Source organism: Coregonus clupeaformis, unplaced genomic scaffold (genome assembly GCF_020615455.1).
Source record: "Coregonus clupeaformis isolate EN_2021a unplaced genomic scaffold, ASM2061545v1 scaf0289, whole genome shotgun sequence".
Lineage (NCBI taxonomy): Eukaryota > Metazoa > Chordata > Actinopteri > Salmoniformes > Salmonidae > Coregonus > Coregonus clupeaformis.
The window spans coordinates 42,962-56,958 of NW_025533744.1; the positions used below are offsets into that span (position 1 = coordinate 42,962).

The following is a 13,997-nucleotide window of genomic DNA, read 5'->3' on the forward strand; positions in this document are numbered from 1 at the left end:
AGACCCAGTTTTGGGACGCTGGATTGAACATTGGACTTCAAAACACCTGATAATCTGCAGATTTCATGCCTTGCGCACGTCCAAGGCCCCCCAGTACCAGAAGCAGCAAAGCAACCCCACAGCATTATCAAATCATCTTTGATTGTAGGGAAGCTGTTCTTTTTATTGAACGCTTCATTTGGTCACCGGTAAACATAGCACTGATCTGTATTGTCAAAGAGCTCAAATGTTGTTTCATTGGTCCACAGAACATTTCAGGGTTGTTCAGGTGGGTTTTTGAGAAGTTCAATCAGGCATTCCTGTGTCTCCTTCAGCAGCTGGGTCTTCCTATGTTTACCAACGATCAAATGAAGCGTTCAAAGAAAAGATTACACATCAAAAGGACCCTGGAATGGTTCAAAAAGAAACGCTGGACTGTTCTGGAGTGGCCAGCGAAGAGTCCAGATCTGAATCACATCCATAACCTACGGCGAGATAACAGCGCCCCTCAAACATTGAAGAATTAGAGCAGTTGCTGCTAAAGAGTGGGGCCAACTTGCCAGTAGAAAGGTGCAGCAAGCTCATTGATGGCTGCAAGAGGCATTTGTTGGCAGTTTGTCTTGGTCAAAGGCGATGCAGCCAAGTACTATCTCCGGGGTGACGATCATTTTCTCCATGCCGTTTGTCTTTATTTTCTATAATAAAAATAGTAAAACGTAAGTTTACAAAAATAAAATTGGTTCTGCAATGTTGAAATGATAATAACAATGTGCGGAGACCAAAAGTTTTTTTTCAATTTCACCTTATTTGACAAGAAATAGAGAATTATTTAAGAAAAGCTATCTCTGATAACAAATATCCACTGATGAATCTCTAATCTCAGCCAAACTCCATTGCCGTAAGTAAGGAATACAATTTTCTCTCCAAGTTATAGAACCACCAGTACACCACAGAACTCGATCCGTTTAAAGCCAAACATGACCTAAAGTATGGTACTATTGGGTTTATTAAACCAGTGATATGCAGAACAGTCACTACATTGTGGACTATGTCTTGTCTTAAAAACAACAATAGCTGTTAACACTGCCTGCCTGTCTGTCCTGGTCACTATGTATACGATCATGTTATTATTTTGTAATAGAAAAGGTGTGTTGTGGAGTTAGTCCTGTAAAACTGGTAGATGTGGCATGCTACTTCTGTAGGAACGTGAACACAGAACTACATCTTGAGTGCGCTTAGCTAACTAGCTAGATTTTACGTTAAAAGGCCGTCACACGAGATTAGTAGCTAGGAACGTCCAAGGCCCTTGGTAACAACCACAGAAGGACACCCTTGGTAACAACCACAGAAGGACACCCTTGGTAACAACCACAGAAGGACACCCTTGGTAACAACCACAGAAGGACACCCTTGGTAACAACCACAGAAGGACACCCTTGGTAACAACCACAGAAGGACACCCTTGGTAACAACCACAGAAGGACACCCTTGGTAACAACCACAGAAGGACAGACGATCCTGACCTGGACTACAGGCAATGTGAAGGTAATTTTTGGCACACAGACAGACAGATCAAAAGCAGTTATCAACAGATGAGATTTTGTGCTTGGCGATGTATTTTCCTGACTGTAATATTATTTGAGTACTGACTGAGGTGATATTACAATACGATAAAATTGTCTTTTATGCACATTTAGCTAGACACTGTTGTCAAAAACTCCTGTTATTTGGGGATTCAATTAATATGTGGAACCATAATCTAATCTAAAACAAAAAGTACACAAAAAAAACTAGAATGAGAACTTAAATTTAAATACACAAAAACTAAATTCTAAATCTAAACCATATATAAATAACTGGTCACATTTTTTATTAATATAATATTGGTACTGCAATATGGATGGGGCCTTAAGAGCCAAGGCAGTAGATTAGATTGGACAGATACTTCTAAACAACATGGGGATACAAAGTCTTATAAAGCAGAGGCCTCCGGTAGGCCAGGCTCTCGTCCCAAATGGCACCCTATTCCCTATATTAGTGCACTACTTTTGACCAGGGCCCTATGGGCTAGTAGTGCACTTTATAGGGAACAAGGTGACGTTTGGGACACAACACAGGACAGGACAGGCAGGAGAGACACATAGCCAGGACCAGCACAGTACACTCAGGCCATGCAAGGCCAGAACCACAGACCCATTGCAGTGTGGCTGACTGAGCTGCCCATCACACGTCATGCTATCGTAATGCTGCTGCACTTCTATATCTGGCCACCAGAGGGGGTGCTAGAGCACCAATCAGAGTAGGGAGAAGGGGACGTGGGAGGGGCCAGGTCTAGCATGCACACTTCTTCTGGTCAGGCGCAGCGTCCTCCAGCTTGGCGGCTCCTCCCCCGTTGGCGGGCTCGGCGGTGGGTTTGTCGACACACTGCTCCATCCTCTTCATGACCAGGTCTAGTAGGGTGATGACCGCCTTGTCCACCTCAGACCCCGTCGCTGCCGACGTCTCAAAGTACGGGATCCTACAGGGGACATACAGAACCCACATCAGACAGGACTACACCAACACCCACATCAGACAGGACCACACCAACACCCACATCAGACAGGACCACACCAACATCAGACAGGACCACACCAACATCAGACAGGACCACACCAACACCAGACAGGACCACACCAACACCCACATCAGACAGGACCACACCAACATCAGACAGGACCACACCAACATCAGACAGGACCACACCAACATCAGACAGGACCACACCAACATCAGACAGGACCACACCAACATCAGACAGGACCACACCAACATCAGACAGGACCACACCAACATCAGACAGGACCACACCAACATCAGACAGGACCACACCAACACCAGACAGGACCACACCAACACCCACATCAGACAGGACCACACCAACACCAGACAGGACCACACCAACACCCACATCAGACAGGACCACACCAACACCCACATCAGACAGGACCACACCAACACCCACATCAGACAGGACCACACCAACACCCACATCAGACAGGACCACACCCACATCAGACAGGACCACACCAACATCAGACAGGACCACACCAACATCAGACAGGACCACACCCACATCAGACAGGACCACACCAACACCCACATCAGACAGGACCACACCAACACCCACATCAGACAGGACCACACCAACATCAGACAGGACCCCACCAACACCCACATCAGAGCATTCTACCTCGTCTTACTAGTCATATCTTATGTCTAAAAGTTAAATCGAGGGACCATGTCAAGCACATCAGGGTTGTAAAAAAACAGGGACTGAAAATGATAGATTGTGAGGAGAAAATAAATAAATTCTGTTGTAATAATCAAATAGTTTTAACGACTTGAGAAGAGATCCACCAGGTCTTCTTTTAGTAAGGAATGAGATGTTAATGAACCACCAACTCCGCTAGTACAGCTCAGAATGACAAGCCCAGCACTCAGACAGCACCTTGAATATAGGGCCCATCGATTGCGTCCCAAATGGCACCCTATTCCCTATATAGTGCACTACTTTTGACCAGGGCCCATCTACAGTACGTGTATTGGTCGGCGACTATGTGGAGAGTGAGAGATGTTCTCCGTAATAAAACCCCTGACAATGACATCATCACTAGCGCTATGACAGCAGCCTCAGCAACAGTCAAAGCAAATTTAGCCTCTCTCAGACGACACTAATACTACACTTTGGACCACAATACGGTTACTGATCTTTCAGAGTAAGAGGAACCTAATGCTCATTATGCCTGTGACAGTGGTGCCGGTTCTCTCCCACCGATGAGTGTGTGTCTGTGTTTGTGCGTGTGCGTGCAAATTTCTGTATGTTTGTGTGTGCGAGCTCCAAAAGTATTGGGACAGTGACAAATGTTTGGTTGTTTTGGCTCTGTACTCCAGCACTTTGAATTTGAAATGATACAATGACTATGAGGTTAAAGTGCAGACTGTCAGCTTTAATTGGAGGGTATTTTCCTCCATATTGGGTGAACCGTTTAGAAATTACAGCACTTTTTGCACATAGTCCCTCCATTTTAGGGGACCAAAAGTATTGGGACAAATTCACTTATATGTGTATTAAAGTAGTAAAAAGTGATGTATTGGGGGTGTGATATTTGTGTGATTCATTCAGGATTATCGGTGATGATGGTAGTATCCACATTAATGTAGAAGTGTTAAGAAACATTCTATTCTTATTTACAGTAAAAGTGAATCCAAAATGACACAATACATTATTTACCATTCATTTCTATTGGGCACAAAATAATCTGAAACACAACCAAAACAAACAGCAAATGCATCCAACAAGTTTATAGAGTCACAAGCTTGATGTAGTCATTTCGTGCTAGGAATATGGGACCAAAACGTTTCACTACTTTAATATACATAAGGGAATTTGTCCCAATACTTTTGGTCCCCTAAAATGGGGGGACTATGTACAAAAGGTGCTGTAAATTCTAAACGGTTCACATGATATGAATGAAAATACCCTCAAATTAAAGCTGACAGTCTGCACTTTAACCTCATAGTCATTGTGTAATTCCAAATCCAAAGTGCTGGAGTACAGAGCCAAAACAACAAAACATTTGTCACTGTCCCAATACTTTGAGCTCACCGTATGTGTGCATGACGGGGCTAGCTCTCTCCTACTCACCCGTACTTGTCGGCTAGTTCTTTAGCCTGCTCCTCCTGCACCTCTCTCTGGTCCGCCAGGTCTGCCTTGTTGCCCACCAACACCATGTCTGGGTTTTCACAGTAAGCATTGGCCTGCAGCTGGCCTGGGGACAACATGAAACAGTTAACATTGGCCTGCAGCTGGCCTGGGGACAACATGAAACAGTTAACATTGGCCTGCAGCTGGCCTGGGGACAACATGAAACAGTTAACATTGGCCTGCAGCTGGCCTGGGGACAACATGAAACAGTTAACATTGGCCTGCAGCTGGCCTGGGGACAACATGAAACAGTTAACATGTTAACATTGTGGACATGGAATAAAAAACACTAACCACTATTTTTCTTTGGAACACCATGTGAAGCGCTGTGTGCCCACGTAGCATTACATGAGAAGCGCTGTGTGCCCACGTAGCATTACATGTGAAGCGCTGTGTGCCCACATAGCATTACATGAGAAGCGCTGTGTGCCCACGTAGCATTACATGTGAAGCGCTGTGTGCCCACGTAGCATTACATGAGAAGCGCTGTGTGCCCACGTAGCATTACATGTGAAGCGCTGTGTGCCCACGTAGCATTACATGTGAAGCGCTGTGTGCCCACATAGCATTACATGTGAAGCGCTGTGTGCCCACATAGCATTACATGAGAAGCGCTGTGTGCCCACATAGCATTACATGTGAAGCGCTGTGTGCCCACATAGCATTACATGTGAAGCGCTGTGTGCCCACATACTCATTCTATAGTTTACTAGTCACCTTTTCTACCTTCACCTTCATCTTGTGCCGTCGCTAAATCTAAAGCCAGGATGATTTATTTAACCTTTATTTTCACAGGGAAGGCATACTGAGACCTAGGTTTCTTTCACAGGGAAGGCATACTGAGACCTAGGTATCTTTCACAGGGAAGGCATACTGAGACCAAGGTATCTTTAACAGGGAAGGCATACTGAGACCTAGGTTTCTTTAACAGGGAAGGCATACTGAGACCTAGGTATCTTTACCAGGGAAGGCATACTGAGACCAAGGTATCTTTCACAGGGAAGGCATACTGAGACCTAGGTATCTTTAACAGGGAAGGCATACTGAGACCTAGGTATCTTTAACAGGGAAGGCATACTGAGACCTAGGTTTCTTTAACAGGGAAGGCATACTGAGACCTAGGTATCTTTAACAGGGAAGGCATACTGAGACCTAGGTATCTTTAACAGGGAAGGCATACTGAGACCTAGGTTTCTTTAACAGGGAAGGCATACTGAGACCAAGGTTTCTTTCACAGGGAAGGCATACTGAGACCAAGGTATCTTTAACAGGGAAGGCATACTGAGACCAAGGTATCTTTAACAGGGAAGGCATACTGAGACCTAGGTATCTTTAACAGGGAAGGCATACTGAGACCTAGGTTTCTTTAACAGGGAAGGCATACTGAGACCAAGGTTTCTTTCACAGGGAAGGCATACTGAGACCAAGGTATCTTTAACAGGGAAGGCATACTGAGACCAAGGTATCTTTAACAGGGAAGGCATACTGAGACCTAGGTATCTTTAACAGGGAAGGCATACTGAGACCAAGGTATCTTTCACAGGGAAGGCATACTGAGACCTAGGTTTCTTTCACAGGGAAGGCATACTGAGACCTAGGTATCTTTCACAGGGAAGGCATACTGAGACCAAGGTATCTTTACCAGGGAAGGCATACTGTCACGATCGTCGACTGAAGACACGGACCAAGGCGCAGCGTGATAAGCGTACATTTTATTTAACGTACTCAACACACGATCAAAAACAACAAACCAAACGATACGTGAAGTCCTAGGTTATACACAAAACCTTACGGAACAAGATCCCATAAAATACTATGTCAAAAGGCTGCCTAAGTATGGTACCCAATCAGAGACAACGAGCTACAGCTGTCTCTGATTGGGAACCACCCTGGCCAACATAGATCAACACGATCTAGAAACTAAAACATAGAAAACAAAACATAGAAAATCCACACCCTGGCTCAACATATAAGAGTCCCCAGAGCCAGGGCGTGACAGTACCCCCCCCCAAAGGCGCGGACTGCGACCGCGCCACACAAACACAAGAGGGTAGGGGCCGGGTGGGCATTCCGCCTCGGAGGCGGATCCGGCTCCGGGCGTGACCACCACTCTCTCTCTATCCCCCTGTTGCGCCCCTGGTCTGGTCTGGCCCCCCTGGCCGGAGCTGGACTGAACACAGGTGGAGCGGATTGCTCTGGCTCCGGTGTGGAGCAGCTGACCGGTGCCGGACCAGACACCGGTGGAACAGGCACGGACCGTGGTGGACTGACGACGCGCACCACTGGCTTGGTGCGGGGAGCAGGAACGGGCCGGACTGGGCTGGCGACGCGCACCACTGTCTTGGTGCGGGGAGTAGGAACGGGCCGGACCGGGCTGCCGACGCGCACCACTGGCTTGGTGCGGGGAGCAGGAACGGGCCGGACCGGCTGACGACGCGCACCACTGGCTTGGTGCGGGGAGCAGGAACAGGCCGGACCGGGCTGGCGACGCACACCACTGGCTTGGTGCGAGGGACAGGAACAGGCCGGACCGGGCTGGCGGCGCGCACCCCTGGCTTGGTGCGGGGAGCAGGAACAGGCCGGACCGGGCTGGCGACGCGCACCACTGGCTTGGTGCGGGGAGCAGGAACAGGCCGGACCGGGCTGGCGATGTGCACCACTGGCTTGGTGCGGGGAGCAGGAACTGGCCGGACTGGGCTGACGACGCGTACCACAGGTTTGGTGCGGGGGACAGGAACAGGTCGGGCCGGACTGGGAACACACACCACTGGCCTTGTGCGGGAATCAGGAACGGGCCGGACCGGACTGGAGCGGGACTGGGTTTCCTCATAAACCTCCGCTCCCTCTGCTGCCTAACCAGTTCCTCTCGCCGTGCCTCTACACTCTCCTTCTCCCTCGTGACCAATAGCCCCCGTAACCTGGTGGCCTCCTCTCCTAGTCCGCCGATTCGCCCTGTAGCTGCCTCCAGCAGCCCCGTCGTCCACGCCGTGTGCCCCCCCAAAAAAATTACTTGGGGTTGCCTCTCGCGTGACCGTCGTCGGCACGGTTGGCGCCGTTTCTCCTCTCCTGCCTGGGCATTTATTTTTGCCCATGGCCCTCTGCCCGCGAATATGTCCTCCCAAGACCACCATTCGCCCCCTTGGGACATCGCCAACTTCTCCTGTTTGGCACGCTGCTTGGTCCTCTCTTGGTGGGATCTTCTGTCACGATTGTTAAATGATTAAGCGGACCAAGGCGCAGCGTGATAAGCGTACATTTTATTTAACGTACTCAACACACGATCAAAAACAACAAACCAAACGATACGTGAAGTCCTAGGTTATACACAAAACCTTACGGAAGAAGATCCCACAAAATACTATGCCAACAGGCTGCCTAAGTATGGTCCCCAATCAGAGACAATGAGCTACAGCTGTCTCTGATTGGGAACCACCCTAGCCAACATAGATCAACACGATCTAGAAACTAAAACATAGAAAACAAAACATAGAAAATCCACACCCTGGATCAACATATAAGAGTCCCCCGAGCCAGGGCGTGACACATACTGAGACCTAGGTCTCAGACCCCTTGACTTTTTCCACATTTTGTTACGTTACAGCCTTATTCTGAAATGGATTAAATAAAAAATGTACCTCATCAATCTACCCAAAATACCTCATTATGACAAAGCTAAAACAAGTTTTTAGAATTTTCTGCCAATTTATTACAAATAAAAAACAAAAATACCTTATTTACATAAGTATTCAGACCCTTTGCTATGAGACTCGAAATTTAGCTCAGGTGCCTCCTGTTTCCATTGATCATCCTTTAGATGTTTCTACTACTTGATTGGAGTCCACCTGTGGTAAATACAATTGACTGGACATGATTTGGAAAGGCTCACACCTGTCTATTTATGGTCGCACAGTTGACAGGGCATGTCAGAACAAAAGCCATGAGGTCGAAGGAATTGTCCGTAGAGGTCAGAGGATGGTGCCGAGGCACAGTTCTGAGGAAGGGTACCAAAAAATGTCTGCAGCATTGAAAGTCCTCAAGAACACAGTGGCCTCCATCATTCTTAAATGGAAGAAGTTTGGAACCACCAAGACTCTTCCTAGAGCTGGCCGCCCGGCCAAACTGAGCAATCGGTGGAGAAGGGCCTTGGTCAGGGAGGTGACCAAGAACCCGAAGGTCACTCTGATAGATCTCCATAGTTCATCTGTGGAGATGGGAGAACCTTCCAGAAGGACAACCATCTCTGCAGCACTCCACCAATCAGACCTTTATGGTAGAGTGGCCAGACAGAATCCTCAGTAAAAGGCACATGACAGCCCGCTTGGAGTTTGCCAAAAGGCACCTAAATGACTCTCAGAACATGAGAAAAAAGTTTATCTGGTCTGATGAAACCAAGATTGAACTCTTTGGCCTGAATGCCAAGTGTCACATGTGGAGGAAACCTGGCACCATCCCTACGGTGAAGCATGGTGGTGACAGCATCCTGCTGTGGGAAAGTTTTTCAGCAGCAGGGACTGGGAGACTAGTCAGGATCGAGGGAAAGATGAACGGAGCAAAGTACAGAGAGATCCTTGATGAAAACCTGCTCCAGAGCGCTCAGGGCCTCAGACTGGGGCGAAGGTTCACCTTCCAATAGGACAACGACCCAAAGCACACGGCCAAGACAACGCAGGAGTGGCTTCGGGACAAGTCTCTGAATGTCCTTGAGTGGCCCAGCCAGAGCCCAGACTTGAACCCGATCAAACATCTCTGGAGAGACCTGAAAATAGCTGTGCAGCGACGCTCCCCATCCAACCTGACAGAGCTTGGGAGGATCTGCAGAGAAGAATGGGAGAAACTCCCCCAAAAAAGGTGTGCCAAGCTTGTAGCATCATACCCAAGAAGACTCGAGTCTGTAATCGCTGCCAAAGGTGCTTCAACAAAGTACTGAGTAAAGGGTCTGAATACTTACGTAAATGTGACATTTCAGTTTTTGCTTTGTCACTAAGGGGTATTGTGTGTAGATTGATGAGGGGGGAAAAACAATTTAATCCATTTTAGAATAAGGCTGTAGCGTAACAAAATGTGGAAAAAGTCAAGGGGTCTAAATACCTTCCGAATGCACTGTATATACAGTACCAGTCAAAGGTTTGGACACAGCTGCTCATTCAAGGGTTTTTCTTAATTTTTTTACTCTTTTCTACATTGTAGAATAACAGTGAAGCCAACCAAACTATGAAATAACACACATGAAATCATGTAGTAACCAAAAAAGTCTTCAACAAATCCAAGTATATTTTATATTTGAGATTCTTCAAATAGCCACCCTTTGCCTTGATGACAGCTTTGCAAACTCTTGGCATTCTCTCAACCAGCTTCATGAGGTAGTCACCTGGAATGCATTTCAATGAACAGGTGTGCCTTCTTAAAAGTTAATTTGTGGAATTTCTTTCCTTCTTAATGTGTTTGAGCCAATCAGTTGTGTTGTGACAAGGGGGGTATACAGAAGATAGCCCTATTTGGTGAAAGACAAAGTCCATATTATGGCATGAACAGCTAAAATAAGCAAAGAGAAACTACAGTCCATCATTACTTTAAGACATGAAGGTCAGTCAATACGGAAAATATCAAGAACTTTGAAAGTTTCTTCAAGTGCAGTCGCAAAAACCATCAAGCGTATGATGAAACTGGCTCTCATGAGGACCGCCACAGGAATGGAAGACCTAGAGTTACCTCTGCTGCAGAGGATAAGTTCATTAGAGTTACCAGCCTCAGAAATTGCAGCCCAAATAAATGCTTCACAGAGTTCAAGTCACAGACACATCTCAACATCAACTGTTCAGAGGGGACTGTGTGAATCAGGCATTCATGGTCGAATTGCTGCAAGGAAACCACTACTAAAGGACACCAATAAGAAGAAGTGACCTGCTTGGGCCAAGAAACACAATATTTTTGGTTCCAACCGCCATGTCTTTGTGAGACGCGGTGTGGGTGAACAGATCATCTCTGCATGTGTATTTCCCACTGTAAAGCATGGAGGAGGAGGTGTTATGGTTTGGGGGTGCATTTTTGGTGACACTGTCTGTGATGTATTTAGAATTCAAGGCACACTTAACCAGCATGTCCACCACAGCATTCTGCAGTGATAAGCCATCCCATCTGGTTTGGGCTTAGTGGGACAGTCATTTCTTTTTCAACAGGACAATGACCAAACACACCTCCAGGCTGAGTAAGGGCTATTTGACCAAGAAGGAGAGTGATGGAGTGCTGCATTAGATGACCTGGCCTCCACAATCCCCCGACCTCAACCCAATTGAGATGGTTTGGGATGAGTCGGACGGCAGAGTGAAGGAAAAGCAGCCAACAAATGCTCAGTATATGTGGGAACTCCTTCAAGACGGTTGGAAAAGCATTCCAGGTGAAGCTGGTTGAGAGAATGCCAAGAGTGTGCAAAGCTGTTATCAAGGCAAAGGGTGACTATTTGAAGAATCTCAAATATATTTTGATATGTTTAACACTTCTTTGGTTACTACATGATTCCATATGTGTTATTTCATAGTTTTGATGTCTTCACTATTATTATACAATGTAGAAAATAGTAAAAATAAAGAAAAACCCTTGAATGAGTAGGTGTGTCCAAACTTTTGACTGGTACTGTGTGTATATATATATATATATATATATATATATACAGTATATATATATACATATACACTGTATGTACACACACATTAGAATAGAAAAACACAGTCATGGGAAGCACAAATAAAACATCACAAATCACCCAGAAAAACAGTTACATTCCTCCACAAATAAGTACCCAGTCAATACTTTAAATTGCCCGAACGGCACCAGAACATCAAGATGAAATGTATAAAGAATTTTGTTCCAGAAATACGGTGCATCACAACTAAAAGCAGATTTACCTAGCTAGGTGGAGACCCTAGGAACCTCAAGAGTGAACCAATCCTGTGAACGGGTTAGGCAACTCAGGTGTCTATACTTCAACAGCAATGTTGGATAAGATGGACGTTTATGAAGTAGGTTCTTGTAAACAAAAACGGAGTAATGTAGAGATGTATGGGGGGAGAGGAGAGGAGGAGAGACTCTGACCCAGTGGCAGAACAGGCCCACTGCTCAGGGTGAATATGACACGAGAGGGAGAATTGTGTACCTGTAATTGTGCCCGCTAGCTGCCTACCATTCAGCTGTTTTTCTAACCTCATTATCTGAAGCGTTAACGTTAGGTAGTTAGTAGCTACTGTACTCGAAATGTAGCTAGCTTGTTGCTACCTGGATAGCTACTAAACAATAGCTGGAACGACCTTGCGAACAGACGCGAACTGGCTGAATCGATTCAGTGGCTAGCTTTGCACTTAACTGGCTAACAGTAGCTACTAAGGGTAAGTTATAACCTACATTTGTGTTTTGTTTTTACATACTGGTAACCAGAGTCATTCAAGGGAATTCGGGACATGGGTGACTAGTTAATGTTAGCTTGGCTCTCTCTGTGTGTTCGTGCTGTGGGAGGAGGGTTTTTTTCGTTGGCAGAGAGCAATGGCTAGCTAGTATGCTAACTATTCTAGCTAACTAACTGGCTGAATATGTTGACGACGGACTCACTCAAACTGTCAAAACTAACCCCAAACTTTACACAACGTTAGACACGGACACAAATGATCTGCTTGGCGTGTTAACACACTGGTGGTTTGTTGTAACTGAGTATTGGTGCTAAACCGTGTTATTGGAGGCTGGCATGCTAGTTGGCTATGGCGTCATAGGATTCGATGCCCTGGACGGTTTTCACGGAAGAATACTGTACCAAGTTAGCTAGCTGAATAAACTAAGTTAGAGTCTATTCCTAGAAAACATTGAACCGCTGTAGTTTACAACAATTATAATTTCTAAAGTGGAAGTTGGGAGAGTTATATTTGAGTGTTTCAGTGAAACGTAAGTGAGGGAGGCCCCGCTCTCTCGCTTTCCCAGATGTTTAGTTCATTTCATTCCGATCTCCTTTGCATTATTGTAGCCTTTTTCTGTAGCCTGTCAACTATGTGTCTGTCTATCCCTGTTCTCTCCTCTCTGCACAGGCCATACAAACGCCTCACACCGCGTGGCTGCTGCCACTCTAACCTGGTGGTCCCTGCACGCACGACCCACGTGGAGTTCCAGGTCTCTGGCAGCCTCTGGAACTGCCGTTCTGCGGCCAACAAGGCAGAGTTCATCTCAGCCTATGCTACCCTCCAGTCCCTCGACTTCTTGGCGCTGACGGAAACATGGATTACCACTGAAAACACTGCTACTCCTACTGCTCTTTCCTCGTCTGACCATGTGTTCTCGCATACCCCGAGAGCATCTGGTCAGCGCGGCGGTGGCACAGGAATCTTCATCTCTCCCAAGTGGACATTCACTCTTATTCCCCTGACCCATCTGTCTATCTCCTCATTTGAATTCCATGCTGTCACAGTCACTAGCCCATTCAAGCTTAACATCCTTGTCATTTATCGCCCTCCAGGTTCCCTTGGAGAGTTCATCAATGAGCTTGACGCCTTGATAAGTTCCTTTCCTGAGGATGGCTCACCCCTCACAGTTCTGGGTGACTTTAACCTCCCTACGTCTGCCTTTGACTCATTTCTCTCTGCCTCCTTCTTTCCACTCCTCTCCTCTTTTGACCTCACCCTCTCACCGCCCCCCCCTACTCACAAGGCAGGCAATACGCTTGACCTCATCTTTATTAGATGCTGTACTTCTTCTAATCTCACTGCAACTCCCCTCCAAGACTCCGACCACTACTTTGTATCCTTTTCTCTCTCGCTCTCCTCCAACACTACTCACTCTGCCCCTACTCAAATGGTAATGTGCCGTCGCAAACCTTGTGGAAGGTGGTTGTCCCACTGACTATAAGTTGAATGCACCAATTTGTAAGTTGCTCTGGATAAGAGCGTCTGCTAAATTATGTAAATGTTAATGTAAATGTATGGGTCTTTAGCAAAGTTCAGCCAACCTTTTGATATAGGACACAGTGATGAGTATCAAAACGAATAATAATAGTAATTTGATGGTATAAATATAGTATAATATAATAATATAATATAATATAGTATAATATACATATATAATATAATATAGTATAATATAATATACATATATAATATAATATGGTATAATATACATATATAATATAATAATAATATAATATAATATACATATATAATATATACTCCTGAGTGGCGCAGTGGTCTAAGGCACTGCATCGCAGTGCTAACTGTGCCACTAGAGATCCTGGTTCGAAACA

The 13,997-nt window shown here is 46.0% G+C and overlaps 1 protein-coding gene across 2 annotated transcripts in view; it reads right to left on the reverse strand.

Annotated features, from left to right (window-relative positions):
• Window positions 1-621: 621 nt before the first annotated feature.
• The window catches only part of rab27b (RAB27B, member RAS oncogene family), a 106,651-nt gene continuing 93,275 nt past the window's right edge, over window positions 622-13,997 (reverse strand). For both annotated transcript variants that reach the window (XM_041872382.1, XM_041872383.1), the window contains exons 6-7: window positions 4,667-4,790; window positions 622-2,497 (exon numbers count right to left, since the gene is read on the reverse strand). In XM_041872382.1, the coding sequence (XP_041728316.1) occupies window positions 2,311-2,497; window positions 4,667-4,790 (311 nt within the window). In that variant the 3' untranslated portion in view covers window positions 622-2,310. The remainder of the gene's footprint in view (window positions 2,498-4,666; window positions 4,791-13,997) is intronic.